The sequence below is a fragment of the Phocoena sinus genome, chromosome 1, assembly GCF_008692025.1.
Source record: "Phocoena sinus isolate mPhoSin1 chromosome 1, mPhoSin1.pri, whole genome shotgun sequence".
Lineage (NCBI taxonomy): Eukaryota > Metazoa > Chordata > Mammalia > Artiodactyla > Phocoenidae > Phocoena > Phocoena sinus.
This window is the reverse complement of record NC_045763.1, coordinates 44,092,759-44,115,875: the sequence shown is the minus strand read 5'-3', so window position 1 is coordinate 44,115,875 and position 23,117 is coordinate 44,092,759. Positions and strand designations below refer to the sequence as shown.

Sequence of the window (23,117 nt, the reverse complement as noted above, 5' to 3'; positions counted from 1 at the left end):
CTCCCTCCCCACACTTGAAATACTTCAGCGGCTCCTCATTTAATTTAGAATAAAAGCCAGAGTTCTTACTGGTTAGCTCTTTGTTTCCCTCTTTTCTTCTCCTCTCTCTGCCACACTAGTCTTCTTTTTAAAGCTGTTTACACTCCTACTTTAGTGTGTTTGCTCTGTTTCCTGTTCTTAGAACCCTTTTTCCTCTTCTTTAGATCATACCTTCTCAACAAGTCCTATGCTGACTATATTTAACACTGGAATCTGCTCCCATATCCCATCCCCTTTACTAAACCTACTCAACTTTTTCTTATTTCCACAGCACTTTTCTTCTTCTAACTTACTGTGTAATTTACTTATTAAGTTCGTTGCTTATTGTCTTCTTCCCCTAGAATGTAAGGTCCACTAAGGCAAGGATCTTTGTTTTTTTTTGGGTTTTTTTTGCGGTACGCGGGCCTCTCACTGTTGTGGCCTCTCCCGTTGCGGAGCACAGGCTCCAGACGCGCAGGCTCAGCGGCCATAGCTCACGGGCCCAGCCGCTCCGTGGCATGTGGGATCCTCCTGGACCGGGGCACGAACCCGTGTGCCGTGCATCTGCAGGCGGACTCTCAACCACTGCGCCACAGGGAAGCCCTGGATCTTTGTTTTTTTTCACGGATATATCCCAAGTGCCTGGCACATAGTAGGCACTCAGTGAATAGTTGTAGAATGGAATGAGTGAATGATTTTTATGCCTTTATATGCCTTAGTGGTCACTTTTAGCTGGCATTCATCTAGCTAATTGCTTTAGAATTCAAGTATTACCTTTTCTGTTAAGACCCCCCGATTCAGAGACCCATTTTAGTATGTAGCCTTCATTGTAATTGTTAAATGGTCTCTTCCTCTCCTAATAGTCTGTGAAATGGACCTCACCTTGTTTGAGTCACAGTATGCTATAATGATTAGCATCACAGACCCAGTAGCCAGGTGATCCTGAGTCAAATCCTTGCCCTATAGTATCTACTTCATAGCTGTTAGAATTAATAGTTGTATATATTAGTTGTATATGTACCACTTAGAAGAGTGAGTGATACATGGTTTAAGTGGGAGCTCCCATTATTTTTTTATATCCCCAGAACAATGCCAGGGACACAGTGGGTTCTAAAATGTTTGTTGAATGAAGGAATTAACTTTTGAAAGCCCTGGGCATTTATATAGATTTTAAAAGTAATTGCTGCAATGGAGGAGCTCTAGTAGTTGTTATACAGTGATTAGCAACCTTGGCTGCACAGCACGGGACAATCACTTAGGAAGCTTTAAAAATCTCAGTCCATTAAATCACAGTCTTGGGAAAGGTATGGGAGATGGGAGTGGTGTCAAGCTCAGGTGTTGGTGAATTTTAGTGCTCTCAGTGTGATTCTAATGTGCAGCCAAGGTTGAGCATCACTGGTTTAGTGGAAAGAACACAAAATTCTAGGAGTCAGTAATCTGGGACACTGTTGCCAAGCTGTGCCACAGACTGCTTTTTGGCAACCTATTCTTTTATGCCTCAGTTTTTGAAAAGGTGATCTCTAAGGTCTTTTTAAATTGAAAGTTAAACAATTCTATAGTTTTGTGAAGCTTAAATGAAAGGTATTTTTTTCTTTTCCAGTCTCCTTTAACATTGGGAACACCAAATCAGGTGTCCCTGGGACAGTTATGGTTAGAGCTGCTAAAATTTTACACACTGGATTTTGCTTTGGAGGAATACGTCATATGTGTACGGATACAAGATATTTTAACAAGAGAAAACAAAAACTGGCCTAAAAGGCGAATAGCCATTGAAGGTGAGATGATATGTTATATTTCATTTGGAGAATTTTGTGTGTGCCACTAATCATCTATTTCTAATGTAGTGTTATAAATTTTATCCCTTGGCTTTGTAGCAGTATATGCCACTAGGTTGTCACTATATATTGTGGATAAATTCTTTATCAAGTCCATGATAGCTTTATAGGATTAATGCTTACTTAAAAGTTTCCAATCTGTAAATATTATAATGGCTAGGGTAATTAGCTTGTATACATGCCTTTATTTTTATTTTTTAATTGTGGAAAATTTCAAAAATACAGAAAAATAGAATAGTTATATGAATACTGTAAGATATTTTTAAATATATTTGTGTCATAAAATTATGTTAAAGTATAATCTTAAAATCCAGTTTTTCATTGTCTTGTGAAGTACCTCATTTATTAAATATGGCTAAGCTAAAGGAAAAAAGAACAATTGATGCTAACAAATAAGGTTTCACATCAAATCCCAAGAATATTAAAATCTTTAGAGATACAGAAATAAATAGTACTGCTTCTAAATTCTTAATAAAAAATTTAAATTCCACAACATTTTGCTCACTTTTTATAGATAGGAAATGGAATTTCTGTCCATCATTTTAGTCTTTTTAGGCTACACATTCTTCTCTTCCCTCCATCCTCTGTAGGGCTTCTCTACTGTGAGTTGGACTTACAAATATTCTCATACACTCAAACACGTACTCCCATCTTGTACTCGCTTACATATGGTAAATAAATGAGCTCTGAAGCCTGCAGCCATCATAATTTCTCTCTGCCTTTTTTTCTTTTTTTTTTTTTTCTTTTTCTTCTAGAAAAAGGAAAGAGGCTAAGTAAAGCTTTTAAAAGCCTATGGATTTAGATAACAGTAAAAAGTAACAGATGCCCCAGTCTTAACAATCTGAAGCCTGGCCTGTTAATCCTTTCACTTAATGATCTTCAGTAGTGGAGAAAATGTGTATCGTCTTTTGGGTGGCACTGTTCTTTTTTCCTGGGGCATATTTGTATTTAAGGCTTATAAAATCCAAAAACCCGGAAACATTTTCAGAACTCTGTTCTATGCTCTTAATAATGAGGATTCAGTTGACACAAGCCTTTTCAGCATAGCCATTTTAGACTGTATCAGAGTTTAAATTTTGGTTTAAGTTTTACTTTCTTAGGTTTTTTTCTACTTTTTCTATTATTTCTCCTTCTTTCTCTCATTAATTTTCTGATATTACTGAAGTTAAATCTTAAAATCAGTATAACTTGAAGCCTGGAGAGTTTTAGGCTATATTTTATTTGTTTAAATTGCAAGGAGTATATATAACTGAAGAATATTGTGACAAGAGATGAAAATTATTACTAGGTCTTGGAGCTTGAAAAATTTCATTCAAAGACAATATAAGGAAGCATATTGGCATAGCTTTTTCTCGCAATTTCATCATTGAAATTTTGTAATTACTGAGTTGGCCTCCTCAGCCATCCTCTCATTAATTACCTTATTTTATTCTTTTCTCTCTTTTTCTTTTAGTTTTTAATTTTATGACAGAAACAAAGGAAAAATGTTGCTATTTTATTTCCACTACTCAGTTTGCAGGAACTCTCATTGGGAGCTTACCTTAGAGAAATTTTGGGAAAATGCACTCTGCTGACAATGTAGCTGTTTGTATAAGCTTGGATATGTAGTTTGTTAATAGATACTTAGCTACTGACCTTTTTTTTTTTTTTTTTTAACTAGATCCATTTTCAATCAAGAGGAATGTTGCACGGAGCTTAAACAGCCAGCTTGTTTATGAATATGTTGTGGAGAGATTCAGGGCAGCTTATCGGTATTTTGCCTGTCCTCAGAGGAAGGGTGGAAATAAATCTACAGTGGATTCCATGAAAAAAGAGAAGGGAAAAATAAGCAATAAGAAACCAGTGAAGTCTGAAAATATGGCATCCAGTTGTTGCATTCTACTTGGGGAAAGCACAGAAAAAATAAGTGCAGAAAGAGGTCAGCCTGATAAATATGAAGAAATGGAATGTACATCACAGAGATGTATTACTGAAGATGATAATTTGTTGATAAATGAACTAGATTTGACTGAACATGGACAGGAATCTTCATCTCTTTCCACCAGTGAAAGCAGTGAATTAGAGCCAAAATCAATTAAGAAACAAGATGTTTTAGTACCTTCAGAAACTTGTTTTAAAAAGGAGCTCACCCAGTGTAATTGCATTGATTGTAAATCCCCTGAACCAGATGAATCTGCTGGTACAGACTGCAGGTCAAATTTAGAAACAGAAAGTTCACATCACATTGTATGCACTGACACATCTGCTACCTCTTGCAACTGCAAAGCTACAGAAGATACTTCTGACCTTAATGATGATGATAACCACCCCACCCAGGAATTATATTTTGTGTTTGATAAGTTTATTTTAACCTCTGGCAAGGTAGGATACAGTTTGTAAACAATCTGTAAGGTTTTGTGGTTGTTGTATGACTCTGTATTTATAGTTTTTAGATTCAGAAATGTAAAGATGGCTTCTATGATGGTAGACTATTGTTTTGGAATGTTATTCTGGTGTATATGTTTCTTTTACTTTTTGTATTTTTGCCTGTAGTTGCCCTTTTTTTTTTTTTAGCGGTACGTGGGCCTCTCACTGTTGTGGCCTCTCGCGTTGCGGGGCACTGGCTCCAGACGTGCAGGCTCAGCAGCATGTGGGATCTTCCCAGACCGGGGCACGAACCTGTGTTCCCTGCATCGGCAGGCGGACTCTCAACCACTGCGCCACCAGGGAAGCCCCTGTAGTTGCCTTTTAAGAATGTATATGAAACCTGAAATGTTTCAGCACTCTATTACTAGTTGGTTTGCTTAACTTTCTCATATATGAAAGGATTCATCAGGTATCTTATGAAAGTGAGTTTGGTAAAGGCAGCATATATTTTAAATTTTGCTGATTTTTTTACATATGATTATAGTTACTTCCACAAAGGAGAATACAGTGTCTGTAAACTTTAATAGTGTTCTGTTTTAAAGTTTTTTTGGTGGGGGTCAAAGGTTGGTATATAAACTTAACTAAAGATAGTTGAGTTAAAACTAAGATCAGGAACCAAAAAAAAAATGAATTCAGATCCTGTGTCTGCCACTGAGCTTCTCTTTGGATTTTGGCATATCCCTTATGAGTTATAGGAGTCTTAACTTTTCCACTTTTAAAGTGGGATAGTCTGAACTTTAACTTGATAAATTATAGAAAATAAAAACCTGAGCGAGCAGAAAATAAGCTACTTTGTAACAGAAAATAATTTGTTAATAAAAGTGTTAGCTAAGGTACTTTGCTTCGAGTGTAGTGTACATAATTGAAATAGTATCAGCACCTAGGTTGAAAAAAGGATTATGTAGATAATGTGTAAATCAAGTAGAATACAAAAAATACCCCTGAAAAGTCATCAAGTTTTATTGATTTATCGATAATTGTTTATTGACAAGCTTTAGAATTTTTAAGCTAATTACTAAGCTGTGTTTCTTCATCCTTTGTAAGGATACTCTGTCCCATTTTGTTTAGGTTGTAGTATTTAGGGCATATGGACTACTAAAAAAGATGAAATAAATGGCAGATATTTAGAAAAGCCTCTTAGTAATATAACTGCAGTTTACGTTTCTTAATACTTTTTTTTCCTGGAACCTTATCTTAAGGTAACTATTTCTCCAATTTTATTTCTCTCTCTAGTTATCTGTAACACTTTTCTAGAATTTTATGATAAATATGTCATTTTTTAAAAGCTTTAAAAAGCTGATAAAAATTTCTATGGTACTGTTAATTAGCCCACAGCACAGCATTCACACAGAGAGGTTTCTGTATATTTGGCTAGGTAAATGTCCAGGCTTAACCCTGGAGGAAGAAGCTAAGTTCCTAGGCATATTACAATAAAGAAAAGAGTAGTGCTCTTCCTTAACCGTATGAGTTTTGTTTTTCAGGTAGTTGGGATGAATTTTTACTGTTTTGGCCACCTGTCTGGTAGTCTGGTAGAATACGTTTGAAATGGTGTTGCAGGGTTCGAAAGTTGTTTGTGGCTATTGCATAAGAGTTGTTCCTTGTATGAAGCTGAGTCACTTTTAGAGTTCAGCCCTTTAGTTTCTTGAGTACCATGCTAATGTAATGAAATTGAACCCACTAGTCAAGCAGTGGTTCTATAAATGACTGACTCTGAAGATAGAAAATGTTTCAAGTGAAATGAAAGGTGCCACTTGAAATTTCTTTATAATCTACTTTGTTAAAGACCTTAATAGGTTAAAATGTGATGTATGCATTTCATTTTGGGAGCTGATCACACTGTTTGAATTAACCTATACCTTTTGTATCTCCTGGTATTTCCTTTATTTTACATCTTCAGGTAAATCTAATCCTTGGTAATATCATTTTAGTGGAGAAGAAAATAAGTAGTTGGCTCAAAATGTGTTTTTCTTTTTACATTTAATACTGAATTTCATTAACATGCTTTTCTTTTTAACCTCTTGAAAATGCAGGTTATCAGACTGACTTGCATAAAAGTTTCTTTTTGTACTGCTTTATAAGTGATAATAAAGTCCCTCAATAGTTTGATTATTAGATTCTTTTTTTAACCTTTGTATAGCCGCCAACAATAGTATGCAGCATCTGCAAAAAGGATGGCCATTCAAAAAAATGATTGCCCAGAGGATTTCAGGAAAATTGATCTAAAGCCTCTACCACCAATGACAAATCGATTTCGGGAAATACTTGATTTAGTATGTAAAAGATGTTTTGGTAAGTCTTTTATTACTAGAACTACTTCCTAAGACTAGAGTATTTCTTAGATTTTGAATATTTATTTTCTTATTTGAAAATAGTTTGCTTACATTTTGTTTGGGTAGAGGTTTTTAAATAGTTTAGAGACCCAACCACATATATTTATTAAATGCCTACTGTGTGCAAGGCACAGTGGTAAATGCCAAGGGGAATGCAGAGTCCATCGTGTTGCTTTTAAGGAGCTTGGACTCTGGATTTGTGCTGTCTAATATGGTGGTCACTAGATATATGTGTCTATTTAAATTTAAATTAGCTAAAATAAAAAAAAAAATTAAATTACTCAGTTATACTAGTCACACCTCAGGTATTGAGTAGCTACATGTGGCTAGTGGCTACTGCATTGGGCAGTCTGGATAGAGAACATTACCGTCATTGCAATTTTCTTGTACAGTGTTACTCTAAATGGTTGTATAAGACATGTATGAAACTTGCCATAATTGGAAGTAGAATGTGTTACATTCTATAGCAGTGGTAAACAAAATGCAGTTCAGTCAGGCACAATTAATTTTAACTGGAGTGGGTCAGAGGAATTGGAGTTAATGATGTGGCATTTGAGATGGACTGCATTTTCAGATATAAGAGATTATGCATAAAAGCATAGGGTGTAGTATTTGTTTGAGAGAATAATTGCCTTAAATTTGGTAGAGTATAAGAAAGGTAATAGAGGCAGATAAGGTTATAAAGATTTGGGTAAAGCCTTACATACCATTTTTCAATAAACATTTATGGTGTACCTGGAATAAACCTTCACTCAGCAAACATTTTTTAAGTACTTACTGTGTCCCAGGTAAGATAAAGTTTCTGATGTCATAACATTAGTTCTCCATTGTATTCCCTCCCTTCTACCCTTCCTTATCTTCACCTCCTGCCAGGCAACTACTTATCTGCTTTTGGTCACTATACATTACTTTGAATTTTTCTAGAGTTCTAGGTAAATAGAATCACATGGAATGTACTTTTTTTTTTTTTTTTTTTTTTGATGAGGGCATCTGGCTTCTTTAACTTGGCATAATTATTTTGAGATTCATCTATGCTGTGATGTGTATCAGTGGTTCATTTCTTTTTATTGCCGAGTTGTGTTCTGTTGTGTGGCTATACTACATTTTGTTTACCACTCACTTGTTGATAAATATTTTGTTTGTTTCTAAATTTTGGCTGTTATAAATAAATATACTGTGTACATTCGTGTATGTCTGAGTATGGACATATGTTTTAATTTCTCTTGGGTAAATACCTAGGAGTTGAATGGCTGGACCATGGCACATTCTTCTTTAACAGCTTTATTAAGATATAATTCACTACATTTGTTTTTATTTATTGAGTCATATATTTATCTCAGTATGGACTCATAGATGTATTATACTTTGGGTTATAATCCAATACTACTATTTTTGTTGCCCAAATTTGGCTGTTGGGAGTGCTTTCATTTGGTTCCTGTGACCTTTTGATATATTCCCATCAGTGTGTGGAGTTTTTTGGTTTCTTTTTGTTGTTAGTTTGTTCTTTTGTATTTTAGCACTTTCTTACTTTCTGGCCCTGCAAGATACTCCAGGATCATCATGTAAATTTCTGTCTCAGTCCTAGAATTAGACATTTTCCCAAAGAGCCCTGGTTCCTTTATTGGAGGATGGTGTTAGAAACCAAGATCTGGGTGTTAGAGTGCTTGTTGTGGTACTGGGTATTGTTGTTTCTAGGTCCTCTCCAAGCAAGAAAATTTATGTGTGTATACTAATACATGTATATACATGTATCTATAAATAATTCCATGTGACCATCTTACCTTTATTAAGCTAAGCATGACTTTGTGCTGATGTCTCCAAGTCTAATACATTACCACATGGCTCTTTCTAGCCTCCTCTTTCTGATTATCTGTAAATGTCCAACTCCAACAGTGAGAAACCTGGCTCCCACCATGTGCTACCCATTTATTTAATTGTTCCATTTAAGTACACATGTACAGCATTATCAGAACTGTTATCCTATACCCTGACGGGAAGCAACTTTATCAATTAGAGTACAGTGCTTATGTGCAGTTCCTTTAAACCTTAGTCTTACAGACTCCACTTATTTTCAAAGTTAGATTAGCGCCTTCCCACCCCCCCCACTCCCTTGAGTGAAGTTTTCTTATACATTTATAATGTAGCTGGATTCTTTGTTATAGACTGCATTCCATCCTGAGGTTCCCTGACCTCCTAGATGATTTTTTAAAAATACGCATACAATAAAGTTGACTCTTTGTACTTGCAGAGTTCTGTTGGTATTTACAAGTGGTAATGTTATATATTACCATTAGAGTATCACACAGAATAGTTTCTCCAATCCAAAAAAAAAATCACCTGTATATCAGCTATTCAGCTTGCAACCACTGATGATGCATTTGTTTTTCAAAAGCTGAATATTAATTTAATTCCTTACCATATTAACTCTTGGGTATGAGTCTGGAGGAGGAGATAGAAAAAAAAAGATTATTCTTAAGGAGTGTATGGTCTTATTTGGAAAAATAAGATGACTATAAATGAAATAACTAGAAAACTGGAAGGACAGTATAAACTAAACTGGCAAGTGGTTTGAAGAGCTAAGGAAATTCAATTAAGGAGAGGTCATTAAAGGCCATGATTGGACAAAGAAGCTTATAGGGAAGGTATGAATCTTGACCAGGCATTTGAGGGAACTGTTAGATTTGATTGAGTTGGGTACCTAGTGTAACAGTATGAGAATAGTCTTAACAGGAGGGGATAAAACCAGCATGTATATGGGAGAGAGTGGATTGTCTGAAAAAAAATTAAATAATTTGTAGAAGAAAGTATATCTTGTAGCTGTTTCACAGGGAAAATGATCATGTGAAATGTACCTAGATCTGTAAAGTTATTTTTCTGTTCTTTCTCTGCTCCTTCCTTCCGCAGTAACATTTATGATTTTAATGTCAGAGAGTCAACAAATAATGAAGAAAAGTAAAGTTTTTAGGGTAGAAAATTGAAGACATTTTCAGATTTCATTCTCCTTACTTTTCTTTTTCCTTTTCTTTTTTTTAACTTAGATGAATTGTCACCACCTTTTTCTGAACAACAAAACAGGGAGCAAATTTTAATTGGCTTGGAAAAGTTTATTCAAAAAGAATATGATGGTATGTCAAAGTTGATTGCTTTTGTTATTATAGTTACCTGGTCTGAGTTTCATTTGTTTAAAAAGTGTTTATTGCATGTTATATGTCAGGTACTATTCTAGGTGCTGGGGATACAGTGCTAACAAAAGAGGTGAAACCAGCTCTCATGAAGCTTATATTAAGAGGGATGACAGATAGTCAACTGACAAGTAAATAATATATCAGGAAATAATAAACACTGTTAAAGCACAGAAGTTAGAATGGTAGTGATAAGGTGATAAGGTGACATTTGAGCAGAGCCATTAATAATATAAAGGAGCAAATTATTATGAATATTCAAGGAGAGAACATTCGAGAGAGAAGCAGCAGCAAGTACAATACCCCATGATGCAATTATATTTGACTTACTTGAAAGTTAGTGTGGCTTGAGTGGAGTGTGTGAGGTAGACTGTAATAGAAAGGTGAAATTAGAGAGTTAACCTAGAGTTTAGATCATTAGAGTCTTATAGGTGTTGGTAGAAGGACTTTGAATTTTATTTTGAATGTCTAATGAGAAGGCTTCTGGAGGGTTTTAACACATAAGTGACATGATCTGAGAGAATGGAGTACAGGTCCATAAGAATAGAAGCAAGCAGAACATTTAAGAAGCTGTTGCATAAGTTCAGATGAGACATAATAGTGATTTGGAAGAGTAGGTGAGAAGTGATTAGATTGAGGATATATTTTGAATGTAGAGTCAACAGGATTTGCTGATGCATTACATGTTAGATGTGACAAAAAGAAAGGAGTCAAGGATGGTTTTAGGATTTTTCCTTCACTAGTTGGGTGGTGCTATTTAATTGAGATGGCAAAAAAATAGCAGACGGGGGCAGGTTTTGGGCATGAGGTAAAGAATCAAGAGTTCTGTGGCCAAATATTTTAGAAAAGGATGAAGAGTTGATTTATAATCAGAATGAACTTATACCTTTAAAATATGATCTGTTTTGTGCTACAGGATTCTATTTTTAATTATATTTGCTAGTGTATAAAGTATTGACCAAATCTAAGTTCTTGTTATATTAAACCCATGCACTTTTTATTTGCTGATGAATGTAGCTTCTTTTATATCTCTCAGTTGTCATTGATTTCAAGTAGGGCATCAGAACTGAATAGGAGGAGTAAGTTTGAAAATACAGAATTTGTTATCTAAATATGTAGGCTACAAGAATTAATAGGGAGAATGATCCAATCTTGTTAAGCCACAGCTTATTGAGTGACACTAATAAGCATGAAGGAATAACCCTAATGATATATATATATAAATATTATATATATAACTATATATATAATAATTGTATATATAATTTATATCAAATAGATTAATCCCTCACTTTAGAGGAGAATTAATTCTATATACTAAGATGACATTTGTAAAACTACTTGAATTGTGCCCTGAAGAAACTAGTTTATTTCCAAGAGATAAATCTCTAAATATTGATCTTAACTATTGGTATTGATGTTGAGAATGAATAAAAGTAGATGAGTTTATGAGGTCATTAAGTTGGAAGAAGGTAAAAAACTTGGTAAGTGTTTGGATGTGAAAGTTGAGAGGTGTTAAGAACCACATGTATATTTCTGAATAATAGTAGGTTTGAGGTGAAGTTGCTAGTTTAGTTTTGACTTGTTGAATTTATGATGTCTGTGGAAAAATGGGAAAAGCAGTTAGATACATGGGTGTGAGATTCTGGGGAGAAGACCTGGGCTTTAGGTGAGTGTTTTGGAATTTCTCAGTGTATCTGCTAATGGTAGATAATTTAAGCCATGGAATTGGGTAAGATTATCCTGTGGTAGGCCATTAGTAGTTAATAGAAGACTCCTCTTTCCTGATAATTATAAAACTTTTGACTTTTGTTTTCCTTTGCTTAGAAAAGGCAAGATTGTGCTTATTTGGCTCTTCTAAGAATGGATTTGGATTTCGTGATAGTGATCTGGATATTTGTATGACCCTTGAAGGCCACGAAAATGCAGAGGTAAGAGTTAGTGTTTGGAAAGTGATGTGGAAGTTTATTTTCTTCTAGTGATGAGTGTGTTTTTAATGTTGTATGTAGAATTGATAAAAATGTAAGGTGTCATTCTTTGTATAAATATATTAGCAATAGCAGTGTTTGAAATGTAAAAGCACTAGCATTATCATTTTAGAAGACATTCAAGTATTTAAGTAAGTAAATTTACTGTTTCAGTGATTTTGTAATGTAAAAACCATGTCACAGATAGTTACAAGTGCTTTTTAATGAATTTGTGGAAAAAATAGAGTTGGAAATTTTTTCATTAGAGCCAATGAAAAACTGTTGCTTCAGTTTGGTAGTAAACATTGATCTCACTTACTCTGTCTTTTCATATCTCTTCCATTAGGTGATGTCTCTGTATCACTAAAGATAGAAAATAAAGGTGGACATTCAATTTATAAATGGATTGTGTTCTACAAGTTGATTATAATTTGGGAGTACTCAAAATACATTTTTTTCCATAGAAGCATTGTTATAAATTATGTGTTCTAGGCTAGCTTTTAGAAACTCATTTTGGGCGGGGAAGGGAACTAACATTTGAGCCCCCAGTATACACTTTTACATACATTATCTCATTTCACTCTTACAACCACCTTCGAGGTAGATAATTTCCCCCATTTTACAGATGAGGAAACTGAGGCTTTGAGAGATAAACTGACTTGCTCAAGTTCACACAGCTAGTAAATGCTGGAGCCGGGATTCGTACCCAGGTCTGTCTGACTCCAGAGTTCATGCTCTTTCCATTGTATCCCACTGCTTCTCTGTAATTTATTTAACCCATAATGTAGTTGAAATATAGTACTAATAGTACTGTAGAACCTAACCCCTACTTTCTGAAATTGAAAGCTTTCTGAGTTCCACCATGAGATGCCAGGAGCAAACCTTCCCCCAGAGCAGTCTCAGCAGTGAGAATGGGTACTTATGTTTTCCTTTTTTGCGTACCAGGCCTCAACAGTGGGAATGAGACTGTCTGAGCTCTAGTAAAGAAGGGGACTGAATGGACAGGGAAGAAGTGTCCCAGGCCTTCCTAGCAGCAACTAGAAAAGGAGGGTATTTCTGTAGTTGCTCGTTTCTTTAACAACATAGCTGTTGGTATTTATGTTTCAAAATCAGGGACTGCTTGCAAGATTGGGGTGAGGCCAAGCTTCTGGCATCTTTAGTGGTGTCAGTATAGCCTCTGATGTATTATAAAATAATTCAGCAGAATAGTATACCTGTGCATTTCTGAAATAGTTTTTTCAAAAGGTGTTTTTTAAATTGTTAGAACCCAAGAAAAGATGGCAGTGATACCTGGTAGATGCTTATTTCTGGTCCTAAGAAATTGCTTCTGGTGTTAATTAATATCTTTTTGTTCTATAAAGAAAATGAAAAGTTATACATTTTTTAGTTCTCCTTAACCCACTTCTACTCAATGCCATCTCCTTGGAAAGAGGCTTCCCCTTTCCATTCTGAAGGGCAGGAATTGAGGGAATAGGAAGTGGTTTTTACCCAGGAAGGAGGTTAGGGTTTTAGATCCCTTCTATGTAAAATTTAATAATCAGGTGTTTCATCACCAAGGGTTTGTATACTATATATTACCTGTGCTATTCACTCTGGAAAGTTGAAACAATGAAAATGAGTAAATTATTTTCTTCCAGATGAGCCATAATGGAAACTTTTAATTTAGTATAAATTGTATCTTTGTATAACAAAGAGAAAAACAACCTCTTGTATTATGTGTTAATTCTAAAGATTCCCTTGAAATCCCCAGGTTAAGCTGCAATGACTACTGCTCTCTTGTAGCTAAAAAGAGCATGTTGGGGATATGCAAAAGTGATTTTAGTAGTAGATGTGGGCATTGAGCTTAATCCAGTTAATTTATGCCGTTATCTTCCTTGTTCCTTATATTAGGGTTATCGTTACCATATCAGCTTTGCTGTCTAGTTTTTAAATAACCAACACATTTAAATTTGCAGAGGTAAGAGGGTTTTTTTTTTTTTGCGGTACGCGGGCCTCTCACTGCTGCGGCCTTTCCCGCTGCGGAGTACAGGCCCCGGACGCGCAGGCCCAGCGGCCATGGCTCACGGGCCCAGCCACTCTGCGGCATGTGGGATCCTCCCGGACCGGGGCACGAACCCGCGTCCCCCGCATCGGCAGGCGGACTCTCAACCACTGCGCCACCAGGGAAGCCCAAGAGGGTTTTTTTGAAGAAGTAGGTGCTTGTAATAGTAGGATTATTCTTTTCCTCATCAACATATGATAGTAAATAGCTGACAGACTTAAAGTGCTACTTTGTATGAAGTATGCTGCTGAATGCTTTACATAGGTGTCTCATGTAATCCAGCTCCTTTATAAAAGAGTAGGAGTTGATGATTATCTTGATTTTATAAGTAGTATGAGGCTCAGAGGGGTTAAGGATCTGGTCAGAGTCACACAGCTAGTCAATACTTAGTTCAAGATTTGAATCCAGGTTTGTCTAAATTCACAGCCTATGTTCTTAATCACTGTACTGTTTTGCCTTCACCAAACCCATCTCTAGTTTTTTATCCATGTATTTGAAAACATTATTCTCCTGTTTTTGTGCTTCTCAAACTTTAATGTGGATGTGAATTACCTGGGAATGTTGTTACTATGCAGATTATGATTCAGTAGACCGGAGTGGAGACTGAGATTCTGCATTTCTATCAAGTTTCCAGGTGTTGGTGATACTGCAGGTCTATGGACCATGTTCTTTGACTAGCAAGGTTATATAGACTTCTGGCTGGAGATTTTAAGTGCTAATATTAAATGCCTAGATTAAAATAGAATTTGCACAAGACCAAGTTGAGTCAGACAGACTTTATTATTTATTTCTTTTGTTTTTTAGAAATTAAATTGTAAGGAAATAATTGAAAATTTGGCGAAAATTCTTAAGAGACATCCAGGTATGAACTTTAAAACAACAGAAATTTTTTTTTAGTTTTATGAAAATTATTTAACCTAGTGAAGTTTTTTTTTTTAAATCAGGTTTAAGAAACATTTTGCCTATAACTACTGCCAAAGTGCCTATAGTAAAATTTGAACACAGACGAAGTGGTTTAGAAGGCGATATCAGTTTATATAATACGTTGGTAAGTTTCACTGTCTGTAAAGACCCAGGTATGTTTACAGTTGTCATTTTAAAAGTTTACAGATCACTGACTGTACCTTTATGTTTAAAACTTACGAATGTGGTTAGTATAGGGAAAAAAAAATTTTAGCAGTCATCTTAACATTTCCTTCAGATTGAAGGTTAATTTTTGCTTGACTCATTTACAGGTATTTTAAGTTTAACATTTATATATATGCTATGTGGAGTTTATCTTTTTAGCTGATCTGTAAGTTTAATAAATTTGAAATGCTTTCAAATATGTAATTTATTTTTCAGGCTCAGCATAACACAAGAATGCTAGCTACATATGCAGCTATTGATCCTAGAGTGCAGTACTTGGGATATACTATGAAAGTGTTTGCTAAGGTATTTATGAAAAAGCTAATGATCTGCTTTGTTATAATACTCATGATATTAAAGTAAAACATGCTGATGTCAGACTTGTGACAAATGTTTTCTCAATTTTGTTTACCTGAGCTTTTAAGAAGAAACTGTCAATATTAAATGGTTTAAAGTTATACCTTTCAGGGTAGGGTGATTCTTAGTTTTTTTCTGTGTTTGCTCTCCTCTCATAGGTAACACTCTAGTAAATTTCTCATAGTATAATTTCTTAATGCAGTAATGATTTCCAACCCTAGGCATGGGAGTTGGCATACCATCCTAGTTAAAAGGCTCTGGGTTGGGAAATCTGGTGTTTGGGTTTAGTGGTAAATTTTCCTGGCCAAGAAAACAAAGCAATACCAATAAAACCTAATGTTTCCCCTATTATAACACTTAAAATGCTGAATTCTGTTTTCTTGGTTGTTTTGCTAAGTGAGTAAACTCCATTAGGGTTGAGGCCTCTGTATCTTTATTTCAGTGTAGTGCCTGCTTTATGGTAGGTGCTCAGTAAATAGTTAATTTTGTGAATGTGTTGGTGGAAGGGTTTTAGTAGGGGAGTGACTTGGTTACGTTTTCATTTCATAAAGCCGACTCTTCCAAAAGGGAGACGTATTTGTTTAGATATTCCTGTACATGTCTTTATGGACAGAGTCATCTTAGAAAAGGAACGCATCCAGCCACATACTACAAATCATTTGATACAGCTAGTCTTTTACATTCACCTCACAGAATAACTCCAACATGACAGTTCCTTACTCTCATTGAGTTTGGGTTATGAAATCAAGTGGTTCCATATATATGGAATCTATGAAAAAAAAAAATGTCATGAAGAACCTAGGGGTAAGAGGGGAATAATGACACAGACCTACTAGAGAATGGACTTGAGGATATGGGGAGGGGGAAGGGTAAGCTGTGACAAAGTGAGAGAGTGGCATGGACATATATACACTACCAAATGTAAAATAGATAGCTAGTGGGAAGCAGCCACATAGCACAGGGAGATCAGCTCGGTGCTTTGTGACCACCTAGATGGGTGGGATAGAGAGGGTGAGAGGGAGACGCCAAGAGGGAGGAGATATGGGAACATATGTATATGTATAACTGATTCACTTTGTTATAAAGCAGAAACTAACACGCCATTGTAAAGCAATTATTAAAGATGTAAAAAGAAAATCAAGTGGTTCACGTCAGAAAAATCATTCCTCTCCCTTTATATAATATCAGCTAAAGCTTTACTCAAGGGAAGTCTCTGAGGATTCTTTCAGGGTTTTTTGTTTTTTTTTTTTTGTGGTTCGCAGCCCTCTCGCTGCCGTGGCCCCTCCCGTTGCGGAGCACAGGCTCCGGACGCGCAGGCTCAGTGGCCATGGCTCATGGGCCCAGCCGCTCCGCAGCATGTGGGATCTTCCCAGACCGGGACATGAACCCTTGTATCCTGCATTGGCAGGTGGACTCTCAACCACTTCACCACCAGGGAAGCCCCTAGGGTTTTTTTTTTCTAATTAAAAAAATTTTTTTGAATAGCCAACGTATTCATGTGGTTCAAAAATTAAAAGGTCTAATGGGATTTATGGCAGAAAATCTTCCTTCCACATCTGTCTCCTAGCCAACCTTTGCCTCTTTTTAGAGGCAAACAGTGTTAAACGTTCCTCTGTATCCTTCCAGAAATATATTATTCCAGTGCAAGCAAATTTCCTGCCTCTTTTTATTATAGGTATAAACACGCTGAAAACAGTGTTTTGTACTTTGCTTTTTTAACTGAGCAATAAATATTGGAGATTATTTCCTATTAGTATACTAAGAGTTTTCCTTTTCTTTTTAATGGCTACATACTATTCCATTGTGTGGATAGTCATCAGTTTTTTAAACCTGTGCTTTACTGATGAGCTTTAAGTTCTTTCTCATATTTGCTATTAAAATAGTATTACAATAGAAATTTTATTTAGTCATTTCACATGTTTCTTGGCATATTTGCAGGATAAATTCTTAGAATAGAATTGATACATTAAGGGAGATGTGCTTTTATAATTTTGATATTGCCAAATTATTCTCATGAAATTTATGCTACTGTATACTCTTTAATGTATGAGTACGTGTTTACCCATACCCTCTATAACAGCTCGTTATTGAACTTTTGGGTATTTGACGGTTTGATAGGTTTAAAAAATGGTGTCTTAAAGTAGTCAATACTTCTGCATGGAATAAGATTTTGAAGTTTTATTTTCAATCATTATGTTTTTTTAGCGATGTGACATTGGAGATGCTTCCAGGGGAAGTTTATCTTCATATGCTTATATCCTTATGGTGCTGTACTTTCTGCAGCAGAGAAAACCACCTGTTATCCCAGTTCTACAAGAGGTAAATGTTTAAGAAAACTATAAAGGCGTTTCTGTGTAGGTGTATACGCTCTAAATATAGTAGATCTTGCTCAGTTCATGAGATCATGAAAGATGTTTCTATCATGGATATCCTAAGTTTTCTTTTTTCATTAATGGTTTAATCAAATAATGAACCTTTTTGAAAAGCTTATTATGGGAGAATATAGACTACCAAAAGACTACTAGATGAATAGAACTATTGAATATCTTTTGTAACATTTTTGTATTTCACAGTCTTAGAATGCTGCCAATGATAATGAAATTTGTAGCCATTCATGAACTTATATATTATAGTCTCTCAGATGCAGATACATAAGTTTCTTCTTTTCAGAGTATTCTCCCTCCTCCTGCTTGGCAATGAAGTTTGATTTATTCCTGTATATACTTTGGTCAACTTTGTGAATTTTGGTTGAGAAAGAAACACAAGGAAATTCTTCCTTATCTCTGTAAGGTCATGTAAATTGCATTAAGCATAAGAATGTACATCAAAAGAAACAGATTATACTCATATTTACTCGGATTTGGTGACTCATAGAGTCTCTTTTTGTAGTCAATTTATACTCTCTAAAATAGATACAAAGGAGTTCTTAATCATCCATCTGTTCCTCCTCATTCTTGGCACAAAGTGGATTTGCAAGCATTGGGGTGGATCAGGTTCTAATTTCTTAGGTAGGTGGTTATTTTGAGGTAGGTGAGAAGCATCAGAATTGTTTGGAAAATCACATATTCTGATTTCACGTAAACTTTGATAGTCATGGCAAAGAAGAGTATCACAAAATAGCAAGCCATATGTGCGTGTCAGATGGCCTTAGTAAGTTTTTAAAAGTTCTAATGAATACATGTGGTTTTAACAGCATTTCTTTCCCTCTTTTAAACAAATAGTGGGAGAGAAATAAAAAATTTAAACATCCTTTCCTAACAGAAAAATTTAAGTTGCTTGAATCTATGTTGAGTGATGTTTGTTTTTTAACAAGGTTGTTCACTATAGGATATTTAAAACTTTGCATGAATTAATTAGGCCTGCCAAGGCCAAGATAATTCTCTGTATTAGTCTAATTGTTGTTAAGGCTTTAAATTTGGGGATCTTAAGCATAATTGCCCCAGTAATATTATAGCAGCCATTTGCTATAATTTGCTGTGACTTTGATAGAATACTGTGATTAACCCAAATGGAACACAAATTTTGTTTTCATTGTGGTTTGTCTCTGTTCTCTCATTATGTTACCCATGGATGAGGAACCATTGAGGCAGCATGATATAATGGAAACAGCGGTCAGAGCATGATTTTGGAGCCAGAGATAACTGGTCTGAATCCTAATTTTGACATGTGGCCTTCAACAAGCTGCCTGACTGCCACTAGTCTGAATTTTATCATCAGCAAAAATGTAATAATAGTAGTATTATTTCCGTGTTGATATAAGGAACAGAGACATCAAATGCCTTTGAATGTAGTAGATGCTAAAGTAGGAATTTATAAATGGTGGTTGCTCTTATTATTAATTTTATTATTATTATTATCATTAGCAGCTTTATTAATATTATTATTGGAAAAATGTAGGTAGGATTGCTGTAGCCAACTTCAAGAACTGTTCCATTATCTGCTTAACAGACAGTGATGGATGAAATGAGAGACAGTCCATGGGATGTTTTCCATCATAATGAGCTCTGATTGTGGGGGGCTTTGTGATACATATGAACTGATGATATATGGATTTTTGCTTCTGGCCTTTTTTGCTTGTCATATGGGACCCCTTGTCCATTGCTCTGGCATCATTTAAGTATTGATCATTGGCATCGATCAACTTTTAAGGGTAAGGATATGTTTAATGAAGCTGATGATCTTTGACTCCATTTGTAATTGAACCTAAACTTTAAGTGACTGGGTGTAATAAGTAAGGCTCTGCTAAGAGTGTTTTTCATGATCAACAATACAGAGTTCTTTAGGTCAAAAGGAGCTTTCCTAAGCAGAATAATTTTGCTGTATTCCAGCAATCATCATAAGTAAAAGTAAATTTTCACATAAAAATTAATACTAAGAGAGGATTAGGGAGTGTTAGTGTCACTTGATATTATGAACTATGTTTTCTTAGCTTATATCAGCTTAAAAATTGCAACTGAATGGATGAACCTTGAGGACATTATGCTAAGTGGAATAAACGAGTCACAAAAGGACAAATACTACATGATTCCATTTATAGGAGGTACCTAGGGTAGTCAGATTCATAGAGACAGAAAGTAGAATGGTGGTTGCCAGGGGCTGGCGGGAGAGAGGAGTGGGAAATTATTGTTTAATAGATTCAGAGTTTCACTTGTATAAGATGAGAAGAATTCTGTGGATGGATGGTGGTGATGGTAGCACAACAATGTGAATGCACTTAATGCCACTGAGCTGTACTCTTAAAAATGACTTAAGATGGTAAACTTCATTATGTGTGTTTTACCACAACTAAAAAAATTACAATTTAAATATAGCAGTAGATATATATATAGCTTATTATAGATATAAAATACCATAATAAAATAAGAAAATAAATATGGAAATGTACAGGGTCACTCCTTGTACAAACTTGTTTGGTGAGGTTTTAGAGAGAAGGCTTGAGTGCTTGAGTAGAGGATGATTGCTATTGAGAGAAAGAAAAGAGAGAAACAGAAAGAGAAGGTAAATGTGTTGTGTGTGTGCAAAAGAAAGAGAAGCTAGTATTAGTACTTCTAAGGGCTGAAACAGTGGAGAGTTAGGCACTATGAAATATGAGAGTTCATTAAAACAGGTGGCAAATCAGTGATTAAATGCCCTCTAAAGCCCACAGGTCGTTTACTGTGTTATTAGCCAGGATAATTGGGTTTGGATGTTGGTTGTTTCTCAAAAGTAAGAATTCTGTTAAAGTAATCAAGGTCTAAAGAGGCAGCTTGTATAATAGCATCTTAATCTATGAAGGAGCCATGGGGACAACCTTATCTAGTGGTTTTAAAGTATGTTTTGGTAAGCTCTAGGAGCTCAATAGTGTATGTGTGAGGAGTGGAGGAAGGAAAAGATAAGGTATAGTTTTCTCCACTCAGGCTTTTATCAGAGTACCTCTGTTTTTATCTGTTTTACATGTTGAACTTACAGGAAGTTTCCATTTTAGGAAGGGATTCTACAGCTTAAAAGAAAAATAAAATTTGAAGAAAACTGACCTAATTAAGCTAATCTCTTATTTTCATTGGGAAAACTGAGGATTTGGAAGGATAATTGTCTTGTCCAGAATCACTACTTGGCAGGACTAAAACTAGAAATGAGGTCTGCTGACTCTGAACTTACTCCAACTTTTTACTTTATTGCATCTCTTTCTTAAAACTCCTATAGAAAATAAGTCTCAAAATTGCTTGTAGAGGTCAGTTGTGCCTGTACAGTCACCTTGTGGAATTCTTCTAGTAAAGTAGCATTACCTTCCCCCCTTTTCTTAGGACAGTGAATTACTACTCATAATTAATCATGAAGATTTCACGATCTTTATCAAAATGTCAAGGAAAGCTACCTAATTTTCTGTTTTAAAAAATCAATGTCCTGGCCCTTTTCAACCTCATCTGATACAGATAACTGATTAAAGGTACTAGAGCCCTTCCCCATAACAAATAGCTTCTTCGATTTCCTTTAAGGTGTACAATCAATAAGTATTATGTCTTATGTATTTCTGTGTCTGTGATCCTTTGATGAAAATGCTATTTTCATCTGCTTTTTCTTTAGTTTTACTTCATTAAACTTGGGCTGGATGTGTTTTGATAGCCAAATAGATAATATCAAATGTATCGTTTGGAGAGTCTGAGGTTCTTAAGATATCCTTTCCCAGCTTTGGTCTTTCAGATACATTTTATTCATTAATAACTTGACATCAGATTATACCATCTTGACTGTTTCTTTTGGAATAAGTGCTTCACTATGTCTATTATAGGTAAATTCTAAAATGATATGAGGGTATTTAGGCTTTTAGGTTGGATGGCTTGAAATCTAATAGTAGAATTGATTTTTTAATGCAGATCTTTGATGGAAAACAGATTCCACAGAGAATGGTTGATGGATGGAATGCTTTTTTCTTTGATAAAACAGAAGAACTGGTAATTTTTTCATAGTTTTTATGTTATGGAATGCTCACTGATGCATGTTAGGATTTGCATAATTTAATTTAATAATTTTACTTGGACTTGGGGGTCCATATTTTGGATAAGTATAGACATGTCTCTCTCCTTTCTTTTTTCTCACCTGTAGAAAAAACGTTTACCTTCACTTGGAAAGAACACAGAAACATTAGGAGAGCTTTGGTTGGGACTGCTTCGCTTCTATACTGAAGAATTTGATTTCAAAGAATATGTAATTAGCATTCGGCAGAAAAAGCTATTGACAACTTTTGAGAAGCAGTGGACATCCAAATGCATTGCTATTGAAGGTAATCATTCAGCTGATATTAATTCAGGAACAACACGAAACAGAGCAAAACAGAACAAAAAGCCAGAGTTTTATTTGGCCAGTGACACTGAGGGGAAAACTGAAACACATTAGAATTTGGAAGATTCTTCCTCTTGGTTTTTATCAGTTTCCATCCTTTAATCTATAATTATAAAAGAATAATTTTCTGACTTTGATGGTCTGAGTTACGTAGAGTTAAACTCTAGTTATGGCTACTAACTGTATTTATGTTACAACGAGCATAATTCTTAAATAAAAAATAAAATATTTCTTTTCTAGACCCTTTTGATTTGAATCATAACCTTGGTGCTGGAGTTTCTAGAAAAAGTAAGTTTTAAATATAGAAATCCCCTACTTTTAAAGCTCTTACACATTAAGGTCTGCATCTTTATTGTTTTTCTTCTTTCTTCAATAGTGACCAATTTCATCATGAAAGCATTTATCAATGGAAGGAAACTTTTTGGTACCCCCTTTTATCCACTCATTGGCAGAGAAGCTGTAAGTTTACATAATTTGTATTCTGAATCTTTTCTTTTTCCTTATAGAATTTTTTTCTTTTTTTTGTAGTACAAGAAACCTAATCCTGTTCCAAGTTGGTGTTATTTATTTGGCTGTGCCAGATCTATTTGTTCTTATTGCACTTATCATAGTCTATAGTGAGATATATATTTGCTAAATTTTGTTTATTTAATCTATTTGTTAAATTCTGTATCCCCACTAGACTATATAGCTCCATGAGGACAGGGTCCATGTCTGTAAGGTTCACCATCGTATTTCCAGTGCCTGTCACAATTTCTGGCACATAGGATGCATCAAATAAGCATTTGTTGAACAAATGCAGGTGGATAGTCAAGACTCAAGATCCTTTAATTTTGAATTTGAGGGTCTGCCTACTGCCTCTCTTCTGTCTCTAGAAATCTTGATGAAAATATAAACAGAGAGGTCAACACTGAAGTAATACTCTATTTGCTGAGGCTTCTGCTTGTAATTTTGGTGTAGCCTTTGGTAAGCTGAATTAGCATGGAACTAAGAGGATTCTTTTTGCCTGAAATGGGTGGTGTAGCGTCCCCCAT

General features: G+C 35.1%; 1 protein-coding gene across 1 annotated transcript in view; it reads left to right on the top strand.

The window, feature by feature from the left end:
- TUT4 (terminal uridylyl transferase 4) overlaps positions 1 to 23,117 on the top strand; it is a 145,221-nt gene that overhangs the window by 98,928 nt on the left and 23,176 nt on the right. Inside the window, 14 exon segments of the mRNA XM_032626370.1 lie at positions 1,619 to 1,793; positions 3,514 to 4,214; positions 6,397 to 6,441; positions 6,443 to 6,548; positions 9,628 to 9,714; positions 11,599 to 11,702; positions 14,584 to 14,641; positions 14,724 to 14,827; positions 15,124 to 15,213; positions 17,470 to 17,583; positions 21,618 to 21,695; positions 21,847 to 22,024; positions 22,324 to 22,371; positions 22,460 to 22,542. Of these exon segments, the coding sequence (XP_032482261.1) occupies positions 1,619 to 1,793; positions 3,514 to 4,214; positions 6,397 to 6,441; positions 6,443 to 6,548; positions 9,628 to 9,714; positions 11,599 to 11,702; positions 14,584 to 14,641; positions 14,724 to 14,827; positions 15,124 to 15,213; positions 17,470 to 17,583; positions 21,618 to 21,695; positions 21,847 to 22,024; positions 22,324 to 22,371; positions 22,460 to 22,542 (1,971 nt within the window).